Source organism: Ambystoma mexicanum, chromosome 4q (genome assembly GCF_040938575.1).
Source record: "Ambystoma mexicanum isolate Mex_15411 chromosome 4q, UKY_AmexF1_1, whole genome shotgun sequence".
NCBI classification, from domain to species: domain Eukaryota; kingdom Metazoa; phylum Chordata; class Amphibia; order Caudata; family Ambystomatidae; genus Ambystoma; species Ambystoma mexicanum.
Genome location: NC_090928.1, coordinates 1,010,032,008 through 1,010,050,136, shown reverse-complemented (window position 1 = coordinate 1,010,050,136; position 18,129 = coordinate 1,010,032,008). Strand labels below are relative to the sequence as shown.

At 45.4% G+C, this 18,129-nt stretch overlaps 1 protein-coding gene across 1 annotated transcript in view; it reads left to right on the top strand.

Moving 5' to 3' along the window:
- USH2A (usherin) overlaps positions 1–18,129 on the top strand; it is a 4,817,015-nt gene that overhangs the window by 318,231 nt on the left and 4,480,655 nt on the right. The window contains exon 9 of the mRNA XM_069608572.1: positions 2,819–2,912. Within this exon, the coding sequence (XP_069464673.1) occupies positions 2,819–2,912 (94 nt within the window). The remainder of the gene's footprint in view (positions 1–2,818; positions 2,913–18,129) is intronic.

Genomic DNA, 18,129 nt, shown 5'->3' with positions numbered 1-18,129 from the left:
AGTTTCTTTTCCAAAGCCCTCCACCATTGATGTGAAGACTGAGTGTCCAAAGAAAAGGCAAGCTCTGTTCCCTTCACATCCACAGGGCACATTGGGGGTGACCTGCTGCTGAAACAAGACCTGCATCTCACACTGCTGCACAGGACATCCTCATGGTGAAAGACTCTTGAACATGTGGGCCAACTTCCTTTGCTTGGGAGCTAAAGAAAAGGAACAGCAGAACCTATCCCTGAGACCTCAGGGTGGGACCCTAAGCATTTGGAGATCCAAGACAACCAGGATCTCTCTTTTACATCACCTCAAACCAAACAAACTGCCTTGGAACCAGCTTTGCCGCATTTTAAACCTCAAGGACCCACTGGTGCTGGTATTGGCACACAACCAAACCTACTAACCACCGTGCTTGCAACTTCTAACCATCTTGATGCTGCACCATGTTCTTGTACAGCCGCCACCTGCTCATATCAACTCAACCACTCATCACTGAACCAGACTTCAACGGCTGGAGTGTCACTCATTGACTCAAACCCACAGTTACCAATCACGATCTGAATCAACCTAGAAATTCTGCTTCATTGAACTGCATACTGTAACATCACTGACCTTCGACTTCAACCATTAGGGCATCTCACATTGAGCCGATACTACATGACTTGAATGGGCTCAACTCCGAAGTAATCCCTGTGAGTGCTCTGAAGTACATCACTAGAAAACCACTATCAAACTGCTCTGAGCAACCCCGTTCAAACCAACTAAATGCCAGTTTGCCATTTGGGCCAACAAAAACTGAACTGGTTTGATCCACTAGCACAACATCTCGAAGACTGTTTTGATGCTGTTGAACCACCAAAAAGGTATTATTGACCAATAACTGTGCCCAAGGTCCATTTTGGACCTTAGCAAATGTTAGGTCACTGGTGCAGCCTTTTCATCAAAGACATATCCCTTCTGAAATAACATTATATTTATTGATTTGCCTTTCACCCCTGTATTCTTGCTCAGAGTTGTGCATTCTCTATTTTCTCACATATTCTCTGTTCTTTCCACAATTATGTGTATTAAACAGTTTTTCTATTTAGGTTCCTGGCAGATTATGTATTTAATTTAAGTATATATATTTTTATAGAACCTCAATTGGATAGATAGTGGGATATGTTGAATAGCTCCAACTGTCGCTGCGACTGGTTGTCTAGCCTCTTATGAGTCTTACTGGGGTCAAGCCCTCCTTGACCAGCATTCCCCTGCACCCCTCTCTATCAGTACTTGCCCTCATGCATCCTTACCTGACCAGCCTACTGAGGCTGTCCATCCCTGCCCTCATACTAATTATCTCCGCCAACTGCTAATTATCTCCTCCCTCCTCCCCCTGCTTCCCATGGCACTTGCCCTCTTGGGCTCCCCTTGTCACTTGCCCAGCCCCTGCCCTCCCACCCTGCACTTCTCCCCAACACCCCCTCCTCATCCCATCCCTTCCCCTGACCTTCCCCCTCCCCCTGCACTTCTTTATACTGCACTTGCACGATCCGAATGTCACAAGACCGAGTAAGACCGTTATTGTTGTTTCTCTATTCCCCACTGTTCCCTTTCCCTCTTTGTCTTGTGGCACCTGGAAACACTTTCTGCTGTATAGGTGCCATACACATGTTCAATAAATAAATACATACATACATATTCCCTTTATTTTGGACTATTCTACTTTGCTGTTTGGGTTGTTACTGAATAACACTCACACTCCTCTGAAGCGTATAGCCTTTCCTCAACCCATATTACCACAAATTTATATATATAAAACAATTAGGTATGTTTCTGTACAGATTTGATGCACTGTATCAGTGTTATATTGCCCACTGCTGTCCCAATGGCAAAGTGCACCCATTCCAACAACAGCTCGCATTCCAACAAACAGAAAGAGCACGATTCTAAGTGGTCACCTTCACCTTTCACAATCACAAACATTTGGAAGTTACTTCATTCCACCCCACTTCTCTTCACACAGGGCACAGTGGTTCCAGTGTCAATGAACAGTTAATTACTGGCTCAGCGTTTCAGTCTTTATAGAGCAAAATGCTGAAGGATGCCTCCTCACAAGCCAAAACTGAACGTTGGTGCTGTAATTATGCTACGATGCTTCACATTAGGCTCTCCAATGGAACAAGGTTGGCAATTACGCATCTACAAAGAAAAATAATAGCGGCCCGTGTGATAGATGGAACTTAGATACTGTTCTTATGCTGCCATACCACTCATTCCAACTGATACGTTTAGCCTTTTCAATGACCATTAATAGGCAAAGGGATCTAAGCTGTCTTCCCGGAAGCGATCAGTGGTAATTCTGATATTTAAGAAGGGGGTACAGAACGGCCCTATAAATTATGGACCAATATTGTCCTTTAAGATCTGCTAGAATGGCATAGGTTACGCTGGGAACAGCTAATGGAGGTATATTTCTTAATTGAGTTTGTTTTACCTTTATATTTGGGATAACTGTTGGTTTGTAGAAGTTTCAAAGATTAGTAAGTGGTTTCACTACTACTCACCAAGAACATGTCGTTACAGTAGTACTGTAGGGTTATGTGGAAATAATAATTGCATAACCTATGTCTATGCGTTCATATAAATTCATTGTTATTTTAGAATGTTGCAATATTGCCATCAGCATACCTATGTATAGGAATTTCTGAGTTTTGCCTTGTGATATGATCTTTGCTCTGTTAGACCAAGAATGGGCACATTTATTTGAATCTTGCTTGCTTATATGTTTTCAAACATAAACCATTGAACTGATCAAAGTCTTGTCTCTATTTGTTCCCATTTATAGGTGCAATTGTCATGGGCATGCTGATCAGTGTGACACAAGCCTTAAACCGTACAAATGTCTTTGCCGCTCAGATAGCTACACAGATGGACATACTGTAAGTTTTTCTATATCAGTTTAGTTTATTCATTAAACAAAATATCTTAAAGAAGCATGTTGGTATGCATATTTTTAATATGCTGTTAAAAATAGAAATATATCACATGTGCTCAATGTGATAAAGAGGTTTTATTATACTCTTGTACTTCACTTGGAGAAAATTATGTATACGGAAGTGATTTCTTTATTGCAAATACTTGTATTTCACATGATAATTAAATGTTTCTCTTAATGGAACAGACCACTCAGTGGTAAGAATACTGTCAGAGTGCTAGCATTTTGTATACTGCTTAGGTGTGGCGAGTGGTTTTTGTTTTTTCGATCATTGTCTGTTTATTGCCTGGGTAGGGAAAGTACTAGAAGTGAAGGTTCGCAGTGTTTCTGTACTGACCCACCCTATTTGTATTGGATATTTGTGAGCCACATGACACCACATGTTTAGTGACGTCTTTATGGGGGCCAAAAGGGGCATGTTCCCCGTGCCCCAACCCATGAGGGAGGCAGACACATGAATATCTGATTCAAAGAAGTAAGGGATTTTCTTAAAAACATAAATAAAACATGCCAGGATGTTTTATCGTGTGATGCTGAGGCTCTAAACATGCAGCTTGTCTGTTGGTGACAAGTACATTCTCCTGTGATTAATTAATCATTTAATGATCTGTGACTTGTGATGATTCACAAGGTTTGTCACTTCTCCCGAGGGGGTTCCCTTTTCCACAAGACTAGGGAGTTGTGAGCACTACCCAATTGTCCCACTAGGGGTGGTTTAAAGCGGGAGAACCTCCTAGGGAGGGACTCCCTCTCTTGGGATAAGTATGATCACCTGGGGTACAGCCCAATGAATGTTCCTACTCCCCGACATTCCTTAACCCTCCGTACATTGATCCGCTACATTTAAAGCAAACCTTTGTATTGTTGGTTGTTTCTTAGGGCTCAAAGCCAAAAGTAGTAGGACGAGGAAGAACAGAGGAGACATAGATTTAGTTTTATTGTGTTAAAACTGGTACGAGGTGACCCCAGGGAGGCATGAGGATTAAGTTGCATAATCTGCATGCCAGGAACTAGATACAATGTATAAAAATGTACAAAGGACTGTTGGATGAGTCAAGCCCTGCTGCGGAGCCAACCGCAGCCCTAACAAGAAGCACAGTGGTGGCAGGTACAGCGGTAACCAGTCCTGTTGGGCAAAGCAGCCCGCGTCCGGGTTCTCTAGCGCAGGAGATTCAAACACTCAATGACAGCTGTGGAAAAGTGAAGAGCAGCAAGAGAACGCAAAAAAGTTATCGGTCCTCCAATGGAGGCGGACTCAATCCCGAAGCTAGGAACATGCCACAAAGACACAAGTTAATGGGTGAGAAGCCCATGGAGCTGGAGAAGTGTGCCTGGTCGCAGGAAGTTCTGGCAATGTGCCAGAGCCCTCTAATAGGTAAGGGAATGGTACATGAGAACCGGAGGGGAAACAGAGTTGATACAGAGGCTAAGGTGTCTTTTCCCTAGCCCAGTATTAGCAAGTACATTTATGGGCATAATGAAAGAAGGGTATGGAACCCCAACAGTGAGAAGGCTAGCATCAGAGGAAATCTTCCTCAGTGTAGTGGTAACAAGGAATCCACTGGCCACCAGAGAAGGGTCTTGGACAGCAACATTGAGAAGGCTAGCATCAGAGGAAATCTTCCTCAGCACAGTGGTAACGAGGAAAGCTCTGGCCACCAGAGAAGGTGTTATACTTAGCTCGGAGTAGTTGTCAAGAAAGACTCATACAAATGATACAATTGCTGTCATAACTCAGAAGGCCACCTACCTGCCACTGTGGATCCAAGTGCATATAATAGAAATTCCCCTGTTGACCCCTCAGTGGCCCTTCTCAAAGGCTTGAACAAAGAGAGGCCCCCAGGGAAACCCTTGTGGGGGAGAAAACCCTGGGATGAGCTGCTAGGGTTTGCTGGTGCCGGTTTTCAGCGAGGGCAAATGGAGTAATGCTGGACCCCTTGCAGGATTGTAGAATGAGTAAGAAAGAAGAACCCAGAATAGACGGGAGAGAGGAGGCTGCTAAACTGCTTGCTACACGTACCAGAGGAAACATGAGCCAGACGCATTAGTGTATGGTGTGCAGGAGGCAACTGGGGGATGTAATTCCTATGGATCTGGCCGGTAGCCCTTCACGCCACCTGGAGAGTCAATGAACATTAAATTCACAGACAAGATGCCTGGCAAGATTGTCCCTTAACTTACCTAAGGTTGGATGTGGGAGCTATGTAAACGCTGGAGTGTCGATAGGATTTAGCAGGTGCGAGTCTCCTGGCCCCGGCGCCATCGGAATAGAAGGAGAGCTGAAATAAAGTAGATACAAGATGACAGAAAACCTGAATCCAAGGCGGGTGGTCATGACCCAAATATGTTAAGGCTATAAGGGTTTAAGAAAGATGAACTTATGGAGCGTATTGGCCCTCTGTAGAGAGTAGCAACGCAGAGTGATGCCGGCAAACAGCCTAGATATTTGATTTCTGGGTTTGTGGGCATGGCTTGGTCCGGAGGGGTGACTGGGCTGAAACCTAGACTGCTACTGCTGCAACATAAAGCTGCCATACTGGAAGGACGACATTCCAAAGACACGACTGACAGCTGATGCCTGGGTCTCTGGGCCTGAACGCAGCGAAGAGCCGGAGATCCAACCACAGAAGGGTCTGGAGTTACAACAGTTAGAAGGAGAGCATCAGAGGAAATATTTCTCTATATAGTGGTAACAAGGGACCCACCGACCACCAGAGAAGGGTCTGGGACCCCAACACTGAGAAGGTGGCATCCAGGGATATTGTCCTTGGTGCAGTGGTAGTGAGGAAACCACTGGCCACCAGAAAAGTGGATGTATTCCCAACAGTGAGAGTGAACTGTGCCAAGTAATACCAGAAGAGAGTCATTCTCCTGATATTGGACGAAAACCTGTGATAATGATGCCAGAAGAAGTGAGTCATTCCCCCTGGCCAAATTGTGAACTGAACCAAGCAGCACCAGGAGAAGGGAGCAATTCTCCTTGTGCAGGCCCAAGACTTGTGTTGAAGACGCCTGGGGAAGTGCATAATTTATTTATTCATTGGGCATGTGTTAGGTGCTTATACAGTAAATTGTGTTTTAAAGTTCCCACAGGGCAACAAGGAGGGAACATGGGATAGAAAACAATTAATTCACTGGAAGATAAAGACGAACTTATTTTGCACACTAAGAACTTCACTGCGAAGGTGGCACCAGAATGTGTACAAGGACTGTCTTTGATCCATCGAAGGAAGGGACACACCACCACAAATACATACCTATATCCATTACATGTCTGCAGCATATCGATATAGTCGATATGTAAATGCTGAAATGGGCCATTTGGATGCGGTTTTACTCCTCCGATTGTTCTTAGTGTATGCCCAGCTGTAAACTTCTGACATACAATGGAATTCACAATGAACTGTTCAACATGTTGCAATGAATTGAGAACAAACCAGTCTTCTGCAATGATGGCAGCAAGACTGTCTCAGGTTATATGCGCAAAGTAATGCAGCTGCTCGAGTGCAACTTTCAGTAATTTTGTTGGCATCACCGGCTTTCCAGTGCTTTCCTGTCTCCATATTGTTTCTGTGGGGAAAGATTAACAGATCCTGCTCTTCTTGCAGGGCTGTAACCTGTATTTCTAATAGTTGCTTAATGGACAGCATATAAAACCCCTCTCGTACCAGCATGCTTCTATTCAATACTTCTTTAAAATGTCCAGTTTCAAAACTCAACATTTCTGAAGAATACACATCCCTTTTGGCTTTTAAGTCTGCAGCATCGTCTCTGTGAGAAATAAAGTCTGTTAATTTAGTATGGGCTGCACATTTTACGACCGCTATGCCTACTGGGAGTTGTAGTGCCTTAATAAGCCTGTCCAATAAAGATGCATGTTGCACTGGGGTCCCCTTTGAAAAGAGATAACCCCTCCTTTTCCAGCTTGACAGCCCTGCGTGTAGTTGATGTCACATAGGTGGAGTCACTGTACACTGTCACTTCCTGATCTTTTTGTTTCTCGAGCGCAGCAATAAGCGCTTCCAATTCTGCTGCCTCTTCTAAAAAATGGGACGGTAGTCTTGCACTCGCTACTCCCTCAAATTCACCATTTAATCTATTTCTTATAACTGCAGATCCTGAATGCCTCTCCCCACTAGTTTAGTCGATTTTTGAAGAACCAGCTATAAAGAGAATCTCTCCGCCTTCTAAAGCATTTTCTTTCACACTGTGTATATCATCATAAAAATCAACATAATTAGTGCAATCATGGACATGATCACCTTCTTCTATATGTTCAGCTACCAACATGATTGGGTTCACTATTTTGCATCTTACGCTGGAGTGAAATCATCACTTCATATGCAGATGCTCTTTGTGACATCAATGTACCTTTGGGTGTCTCTAAAATGGCAAATAAGGCGTGCTACACATATAGCGTCATTGTACAGCACATGGTAATACTTGTTGACTTCTCAACCGCAAATGCGGCAGCAGCCAAAGATTGTTGACATGGAAAATGTCCTCTCATGACTGGATCTAAAATCCCACTATAATATGACAAAGTTTTACCTTAGTATTGTTCTTTTTGTGAGTACTGCTGTCATTACTGACACATTAGTGTGCGAGAACATATACAATTCTACACTATAATTGGGGATTCCCAAAACTGAAGCTGTACAAATTGCTCTTTTTAATTCCTCAAATTCTTCCTCCATTTCTTCAGTCCATTCCATATTTTCCTTACCAACTGGTTCTTTGTTAAATGCTTGCAAACATGGTTTTGTATATGTGCTGTAGTTAAACACACGGACCCTGCAATAAGTGCATAAGCTCAGAAATAGCTGCATTTGCCTCACTGTATTTGGCTTGAGTGTTCTAATGATAGCCTCAGCTCTCTCAGGTGTCACTTTCTTTCCTTCATGTGAAATTAACTGACCTATGTACAACACATCTTTCTGGAAATACTGTAATTTCTCCTTATCTACCTTGTATCTCTTGTCTGCCAATATAGTAATTTAATGAACAGAGTCCTGCCCACATTCATTCATTGACTGCAGAATATTATGTCATATATGTATTGAATTACTGCACTTTTGAGTTCAATGTTACCTAAATCCATATGTAGGACCCTATCGAAAATCAACAGGGACTCACAGTACCCTTGAGGTATTCGAGTATGTTTTAGTCTCTTTTGTCTGAACATAAAGGAAGTAAGTCTTGGGAGTATTTGTGCAACGGCATAAAAATAAACACATTTTCCAAATCTTAGCTTCAATTGGGATGCTACACAATATTGTCGCAGAATTCGGAACTAATGGAAACTCTGTTTCTGCAATCTGATTAAGACGGCGCAAGTCCTGGATAAATCTCCATGACCTTCCTTTCAATTTTTTAATCGGATACACTGCTGTATTGTGTGGGGACACCGATGGCACTAGGATTCCCTGTTTCATCAACTCTGAAATAGTCTCAAATATGCCTTCACAGCTTCTCAAGACATGGGGTACTGTTTTGCTAGGGCTAAAATTGCTCCTGGATTGAGTTTTATTTTAACCTCTCCTATTCCCTTCAATAAGCCAATGTCATATGGGCTCGTAGTCCTAAGGACACTTGGCACCTCTTCTATGTCTTCCTTATAAAATGCTGGTCTTTGCCACATTAGTGCCATTTGCTGTGGGACTTCCCTTTTCTCAATATTTATCCAATATGTAATGCTTATGAAAAACAATACATATCTCTGAACATATCTTCATCTGTTATGTCAGTCAATCTATAGCCCCCCCCTCAAGATATATCACTGTTCTCCATGCTCTGCGTTCGTCATCTACACCTTCAAGCATTGCTATTTTCCCTCATACTATGGCTGCTTCCAATTGTATAGGAATATTCTTCCCTTCGTCCTCATCCATAGGTGCTTGAGGTCTAAATCAAAATTCATCAAGTATCCCCTCAATTTTCCCTACTAATCCAGTTAGCCATGTCACTTGAATGCTCACCCCATACATGAAGACTTCCGGATCTACGGGGACTCATTGTTGAGCCACTTCTCGTGGAAATGCCAGTATGAACAATGCCAGTATGAACTCTTTTCAATTAAACAAATGTATTCCTGGAGTGCAACACACTATTCCTTGATCAGTGAATGAAATCATCATGTTATGTTTTGTCATCGAATATAATACAGGGATAGACATGTCACATTCTCCTATAGAAACAGGTCATTTATCAGTAAAATGAACTAAATTCGTAGCTCCAGAGAACCCTGGAGCATTCATGGCAATACATGGCATTGGGTATTTTCCCTCCCTTACACAAGAGCGAGTTGCACCAGTGTCTACAAAAAAAGAAAAAGATTTGCCTTCTATCATCACATCAACCCTTCGTTCCTCTTGGGGTTCTAGTAATACTGATAGTACGGAACACATCAAGTCACCCAGTGAGCTGTCCTATTGAGGGTACAAATTCATCCCTGTCCCTGCAAAATGATTCCCTCCTACAACAGTGACACCCCCTATCCTAGGTGTTAGTATTTTCCCTGTGTTTGCATTCTGTTGTGTCTGCATAGGTGCTTGTTGTGATTGCCCTTGCAGTGGGTGCATTTGCACTTACCCCTGCTGCTGTGCTTGCACATCTGTGTCTGACAAGACGTGTGATCCTGGGCATAGCCCTCTTGTGTGTGTGTGTGCTGTATGGAGGTGGATGACCTGAACCCCCTCCTGAGTTTTGTCTGTTCTATTACATGCTTCCTCGGCTTATAAATACAAGCGCAATATGTCCTGTTATCCCACAATTCCAACACACTGGGGGTGGCCCTCAGGCAAACCCACCATTATATCCTCCCTGAGTATTCCTACTTCCACCCTGGGCATTTTGAAATTCACCTTGGGTGTTCTGAATTCAACGTCCTCTTCTTCTAAATTCTCCACCTCTTCCTTGTGGCCAAATCCCATACCCACTTGTATCCACTGGGTGTACATTATTCAGCTGCGATGCACCCACTATTTCTTCCATTCCTACTCCTTCTCCACTTGTCAATACTGCCCCTCCTATAGTCCATTTTGACAATTTATTCTGAACTAACTTGGTTTCCGCAACCTTTCTGTTCTCCACTTTCTTTCTACTCTTCTCTTGCAATAATCTGCAATGATGCACAATAGTCAATTGGATCTCAGCCCACGGCTTTGCTTCCCTTCCTACTTGTTTTTTTCATTTGTCTCTGTACTGCATCTGGCAATCCCTGACACAAAATGATAGAATATTGCCACTGTTTTTTACAAAGGCCCACGATCCTCAAACTATCTCTCTTGAATATCCTGAATATAAATAATAGGGTCCTCATCTTCCTTCATTTCATGTGTCATTATTGCACCCATATCTGATGTATAGGGATACTGTACCCTGAGAGCCCTCCAAACATCTGCCCTACATTTATTAAATGGCGCTCCATCATGCGCTGTGTTTTGTGCTGTCACACTCGCATATCCCGCTTATCTCCAAATTTCGTCAGCCCTCTCTCCACGAATAGCTGTCAATAGACCTTTTATGTCCCCTATGGCCAACGTATTTCCCCCGGTAATTTTCTCTAATTCGTGATTCCATTTTACAGCCCCCGAAGTCAAACTAGGTAACTTGCATTTTAGGTTATCCTTACCATCTGAGGCCATGGAACATAGTACAGTCTTTCCCCCTGCCTTCTCTAGCAGGGGGAACTGTAAGAACCCCATCCCTTAACTGGATCCCATTATTCATTTACCCAATGCAGGGGTAATCGTTCCCATTCGTCTTTGTGCTGGTAATGACCTTACCCTGCTCACATAAGGTGGAGATTCCTCTCTCGCACTGCATGATCATCTTGGGGGAGGTTGGGATATGGTGTAAGATCTGGTGTTCTTTCCTTAGGGTGTTCCAGATCTGACCAACTTACCTCATTATCCAGATGTTGACTTCCCAAGGGGCGCATGTACCCTCCTCTCCTATCTCATGACCTGACTCCCTTTCTTTGTCTGACATTGCTATGCCCCAACTGGTGTGACTACCATCCTCTCTTCTCTATCTAAATGTAATCTACTCAAAGACAATGCTCTGCATTCATTACTTAACATGTTTTCCTCCTCATCCTGTGGTTTTGGTATCAGGGATTGTATGCCGCTCCCTTGAGTCCTATACACACTGTTCTGCCTCATTTGCTGATACATCGTATTGGTCCTCTCTCCAATACTTTCTGTATCATACCTTTCCTCTTCTTGTACTACTTTAGGTATTTCTTGAGTCGTTTCTATCATTGGGAATCTTTGCTTACCATTTCCCAATGCCCCTGTATTTCATCACTCGGTCTTATTCATTCACTGCTAATGAGACGGCCATCAAGATCCCACTGCCTTCTATTCTGTTGTATTCCTTCTTCTACTGCCCTTCGTTCTATCATGTCTCTTCTTGCCCTCTCTTCTTCTTGCTTTCATGTTTCCCTTATTACTTCTTGTCTATGTTCTTCTTCTCTTCGTTCTTCTTTTCTGTAATCTTTTTTCCTTCACTCATTGTGCCTCTTCTTCCTGTCTATTTTTTTTCTCCTATCCCTTACTTCTATTTCTTTCTTCTGACTGTCATATTTCCTTTGTTCTTCTACTTGCTTGCTGTCTTTCTCTTGTTCATCTCTACATATCTTTTCCCATCGTTCCCTGTTTTTCCTTCCTTGGTCATCCTCCCTCAAACGCTTTTCTCATTCCCTTCTTTTCTTGATCGTCTTTGTCTTCCTTTTGCCTAACCTCCTCGATGCTTTTCCCATCTGACTTGAGTAATATCTGTCCTCCCATTCATTTGTTCTGTACAAGCGTTACCTCATTGGCACTACCATTCTCTCCTTTCCATCTCTTAATTTCTCTGTCTATATCTGTTGATATAGTTTATTTCTCGCCTCATTCCTCTTTATCTTGTATGAACTTACACTTGTCTTCCTTCTTTTTACTTTCTTCTGGACTGTCATCAATGCTATACGCGAGGGGTGCATAAGCCGGCTCACTATAAGCCACCACTGCTTTTCATTATTTTAAAAGATAAAATCCTGTGTCCTCTGCATCTACATTCTAAGTTTCAGGTGGAGTAAGAGTAGCTGTGGGCTTGATGCCCTCCCCTTTATGCTGATTAAGTATCCACTCCGCTGGTGGAAAGGTCCTTTTTCCCCTCTTGATACATTTTCCAAAGTTCTAAAACTGCCAATCTTTTCTCTAATTTCTTTCCCGTGTATGCTGCTTGCACATATTGGGTCATCTGTTGTAATATTGCCTTTGACAACGATCCCCCTTGTGGCCGTGGCATGAACATTTTATCAGCTGTACCCTTTACCCACTCTGCACTGTACTGTTGGAGCTTGGGTAATGTTTTACAAAGGTGCATAACAGGAGTTTCCTCCATAATGACAAGTCACAATGAACTGTCAATACTTACCAGATTGTTGCCTTGTTATATTTAATACATCTCTACTTATCTCTAGGCTTATTGCTCAACACTTGTAATCTCAAAAACAATAAATATGAAAAAGCATCATCAATCACCGCTCAATTCCCTTTTGTTTCAACAATCTGTCTGTCTTCTGACAGGCGCCAATCATTTACTACACTACACTCAAACCTACTTCACTTCCAACTTTCACAAATTATAACTTTTCAGAACTTCATATATCAAATAATCAAAATAATACCACAATACACATTAACAACCCCTGTGATCACCTTCTCTTTTCGTTATAATCATTTATATGAAGAGGTATTCCTTCTACAACTCCAATTATGTGACTCTGTACCGAGTTTAAGATGTCACCTTCCTCAGTCCTGACAATGTGTATACTCTCTCTTAATATTTTGACTGGAATTTGAGACATCTTTTTTCTATCTCCCTTGAAATGGAATTACCTAGGAGTTCCTTTATCCACACACAATTTCCTGTTACCCACTTATTTTCACAAAATGTCACAATCTCGCCCCTTTATATTGCCACTTCCCTTAGTCTACATCCATTTAATCAACTTGAGACCTTCTGTATCGATTCCTCCTCAAATCATTTCACCTTCTGTCCTCAGAGTGCCCGTGAAAACCGAGTAGGGATTTCTTCAAATAGGGACCTGTCTCCGTATCAGTTCTTCTTGCAAGTTTATTTATATCTGCCGCTCTCCACAGAAAATGCCATGATCTTCCAGCTAATGGCGGAGGATGCGATCGTCCAAAACCCTGAATCCAAACTAGTTTAGATTAAAACCATCTGCACCGCTACCACATGAGCTTATGGCCTTGCAACGTGCATCTGTAATTGGATGGGATAACACCAGAGTAACCATATAAAATCAAGAAGATGGCAAGTTATTATTTTATTAGCAATTATCTAAAACAGGGAGTTTACAACAAACATAAACAGACATATGCTCACTCTCTCAGCAATTTCCAAGAAAAATACAATTATTTACTTCTAAATGTGTCAGAATAATGTCATACTGTAGAGGAGGAGCTGAATGCCTCTACCAGGTGTCCCGTCCCTATTTGGCCTATATGTTGGAAGTCTGAAATTGCGACATGCACAACGCCGATAATTATCCAAATACCGCAAACGATCTTCGAAACAAGGTATCCATTGAGAAAGTACCTATAAGATGTACCTGCAGAGAGATGACAGCCTCTTAGGGGAGATCCCTGAAGAAGTGTGAAGCAGTGAACGCAAGAGGTTGGTGACATCACAAGAAATGAGGGTGATTCACTTAGAAGGATGATCAGAGAAGAGAATGCGACCTTATGGAAACTGATGACAAGATAAAGAATCGAGTAACAGTTTATGTGCGAACTGAAGATTGCATGTGCAAAGAACACTGAAGAAAATATTAGTCGCTTTATAACTGCAACGCAAGTAGACTAACTAATCATGAAGGCTGGCTCTACGTAGTGAATAGACTGCAGATGGTGCTGCCAATATATATATATACATATTCAGTAAAAAAAACTTTGTTAAAGGGATGTTATGGTTAAGTTGCGCTACTAAAAACCTATGAAATTCAGTAAAAAAACTTTGTTAAAGGGACGTTATGGTTAAGTTGCGCTACTAAAAACCTATGAAATTCAGTGAAAAAACTTTGTTTAAGGGACGTTATGGTTCCAAGTAAAACCGAAAAACCCTGGAAATTCGCCGGTTATGGTAAGCTAAGCAACCATAACTCGCGACACCACCGTGCACTGCTAAGACTAACACCCACGACATCAAAGATGACATCACAAATGTCATTGATGACATCACTGATGACATCACATGTGTTTGTACTTTTCATGAAATATGTGTACAAGGGATTCTTATTATAATGTTGCGAAAAAAGTGTCAAGGATCATTGCAATAAATATCATACCCTAATTAGTGCATTGAACGATGCATTGATATAAATAGCATTCTATTATGGGGTTCTATCTAGTATACTAAGCTACTAATGCAGAATCATAGCATTGTGTGCAGCGTACAAGATGAAGGTATAATATTTGTAATGTTAATATGTTGAATAATGAAATGATAATTGTTTTCTTAATAGATTTTTGTGTACTGTGAAATATGTAATAAGTAGCTAATAAAACCCATATATTACATAATTGCATTACTATAGACAAAACACAGAGACAAGAACACATAGCAATATACATATACATAGGGTAAATATCAGCTTTGAAACAGAGCAATCATTTATTTGCATGAAAATAATGCTGTCTTTAAATCTTGTCTTCCCCTATGTATATGTTTCATATGATGTGACTAGACTCTAAGGGAATTACTATAAGAACCTACTTGTAGGATACGTCTACAAATAAAATACAATTTTTAGTTTCTGACTGTTACTGAAGAAAACCATGTGGCCTAGATATGTCAGCAAAAGAAAAAAAGAGTGAGCCAGACATGTGCTGTCATCAGTGATGTCATCAATGACATTTGTGATGTCATCTTTGATGTCGTGGGTGTTAGTTTTAGCAGTGCATGGTGGTGGCGCGAGTTATGGTTGCTTAGCTTACCATAACTGCGAATTTCAAGGGTTTTTCGGTTTTACTTGGAACCATAACGTCCCTTTAACAAAGTTTTTTCACTGAATTTCATAGGTTTTTAGTAGCGCAACTTAACCATAACGTCCCTGTAACAAAGTGTTTTTTACTGAATTTCATAGGTTTTTAGTAGCGCAACTTATCCATAATGTCCCTTTAACAAAGTTTTTTTACTGAATTTCATAGGTTTTTATTAGTGCAACTTAACCATAAAGTCACTTTAACACATTTTTTTTAACTAATTTTCATAGTTTTTTATTAGTGCAACATAACCATAACGTCCTTTTCAATGGAGGAAGACCACTAGCACCCTAGGTTCTCAAAGTGTGAACCCGGGGTGGTAAAAAAAGATTTTTCATCCCAAACCGGGACGCCGCAGGCAGGGGTCCCGGTGTAGGAAGGAAAATCTTTTACCAAGATGGACACCAGCGAAAGGGAAGGCAGGGTGTATAAAGAGAACACAACAGGGCATCGGGGGGGGGTCGGGAAGACCAGGAGAGAGACATGGGGCATGAGCAGGGGGTGGAAAGAAGGGAGACACGGGGAATGAGCGGGAAAGAAGGGAGACACGGGGCATGAGCGGATGGTTGAGGGGGGAGAAGGGAGACACGGGGCATGAGCGGGAAAGAAGGGAGACACGGGGCATGAGCAGGGGGTGGGGGGGTAAGAAGGGAGACACGGGGCATGAGCGGGGGGTGGGGGTGAACAGGGGAGACACGGGCCATGAGCGGGGGGAAAAGGGGGAGACAGACACGGAGCATGAGCGGGGGTGGGGGTGAACAGGAGACACACGGGGGATGAGCGGGGAAGGGCAAGGTGGGGCCCCCACCCCCACTCATGCCCCGTGTCTGCCCTGTTCCAACAGTGCAGACAAAGGGCATGAGCGGGGGAGGGGGGGGAAAGAAGGGAGACACAGGGCATGAGCGGGGAGTGGGGGGGAAAAGGAAGACACGGGGCATGAGCAGGGGGTGGGGGGAAAGAAGGGAGACACGGGGCATGAGCGGGGGTGGGTGGAACAAGAGGTCAACAAGGGGCATCATAGGAGGGGGGACAAGAGGAAGACACGGGGCATGAGCAGGGGGTGGGAGGGAACAGGAGGAAGACGCAGGGCATCAGCGAGGAGTGGGGGGGACAGGAGGAAGACACGGGGCATGAGCGGGGGGTTGGGGGGCAACAGGAGAGAGACACGGGGCATGAGCGGCGGGTGGGGGGGTACAGGAGACAGGCACAGAGCATGAGCGGGGGGTGGGGGGCAACAGGAGAGAGACACGAGGCATGAGCGGGGGGTGGGGGGCAACAGGACACGGACACGGGGCATGAGCGGGGGGTGGGGCCAACAGGAGAGATACACTGGCATGAGCGGGGGTGGGGAGAACAGGAGACAGACACGGGGCATGAGCGGGGGGGTGGGGAGAACAGGAGACAGACACGAGGCATGAGCGGGGGGTGGGGGGCAACAGGACACAGACACGGGGCATGAGCGGGGGGTGGGGCCAACAGGAGAGATACACTGGCATGAGCGGGGGGTGGGGAGAACAGGAGTCAGACACGGGGCATGAGCGGGGGTGTGGGGAGAACAGGAGACAGACACGGGGCATGAGCGGGGTGGGGAGGAACAGGAGACAGACACGGGGCATGAGCGGGGGTGGGAGGAACAGAAGACAGACACGGGGCATGAGCAGGGGGTGGGGGGCAACAGGAGAGAGACACGGGGCATGAGCGGGTGGGGGGAACAGGAGACAGACACGGGGCATGAGCGGAGGGGGGCAACAGGAGAGAGACATGGGGCATGAGCAGGTGGGGGGAACAGGAGACAGACACGGGGCATGAGCGGGGGGTGGGGGGTACAGGAGACAGACACGGGGCATGAGCGGGGGGTGGGGGGCAACAGGAGAGAGCCACGAGGCATGAGCGGGGGTGGGGGGAACAACAGAGACAGACACAGGGCATGAGAGGGGGGTGGGTTGAACAACGGAGACAGACACGGGCATGAGAGGGGGGTGGGGGCAACAGGAGACACACACAGGGCATGAGCGGGGGGTGGGGGGCAACAGGAGACAGACACGGGGCATGAGCGGAGGAGGGGGGCAACAGGAGACAGACACAGGCATGAGCAGGGGGTGGGGGGAAAAGGAGACAGACACGGGGCATGAGCGGGGGGTGGGGAGAACAGGAGACAGACACCGGGCATGAGCGGGGGGTGGGGAGAACAGGAGACAGACACGGGGCATGAGCAGGGGGAACAGAAGACAGACAAAGGGCATGAGCGGGGGGTGGGGGGAGACAGACACGGGGCATGAGCGAGGGGTGGGGGGCAACAGGAGACAGACACAGGGCATGAGCGGGGGTGGGGAGAACAGGAGACAGACACGGGGCATGAGCGGGGGGCAACAGGAGAGACAGGGGGCATGAGCGGGGGTGGGGGAACAGGAGACAGACACGGGGCATAAGCGGGGGGTGGGGGGAACAGGAGACAGACACGGGGCATGAGCGGGGGGGTGGGGGGAACAACAGAGACAGACAAGGGGCATGAGCGGGGGGTGGAGGAGGGGGAGAGACACACGGGGCATGAGCGGGGGGAGGGTGGGAAGAGGAGAGACACACGGGGCATGAGCGGGGGAGTGGGGGGGAGGGGAGAGACACACGTGGCATGAGCGGGGGGTGAGGGTAGGGGAGAGAGACACACGGGGCATGAGCGGGGGTGGGGGTTTGGGAGAGAGACACACGGGGCATGAGCGGGGGGTGGGGGCAACAGGAGACAGACACAGGGCATGAGCAGGGGTTGGGGGACAACAGGTGACAGACACGGGGCATGAGCGGGGGGTGGGGCAACAGGAGACAGACACGGGGCATGAGAGGGGGTGGGGGGAACAGGAGACAGACACGGGGCATGAGCAGGGGGTGGGGAGAACAGGAGACAGACACAGGGCATGAGTGGGGGGTGGGGGGCAACAGGAGACATACACGGGGCATGAGCGGGGGGTGGGGGGCACCAGAAGCGACACGGGGCATGAATGGGAGTGGGGGGCAACAGGAGAGACACGGGGCATGAGCGGGGGGTGGGGGTAACAACAGACACGGGGCATGAGCGGGGGGTGGGGAGAACAGGAGACAGACACGGGGCAT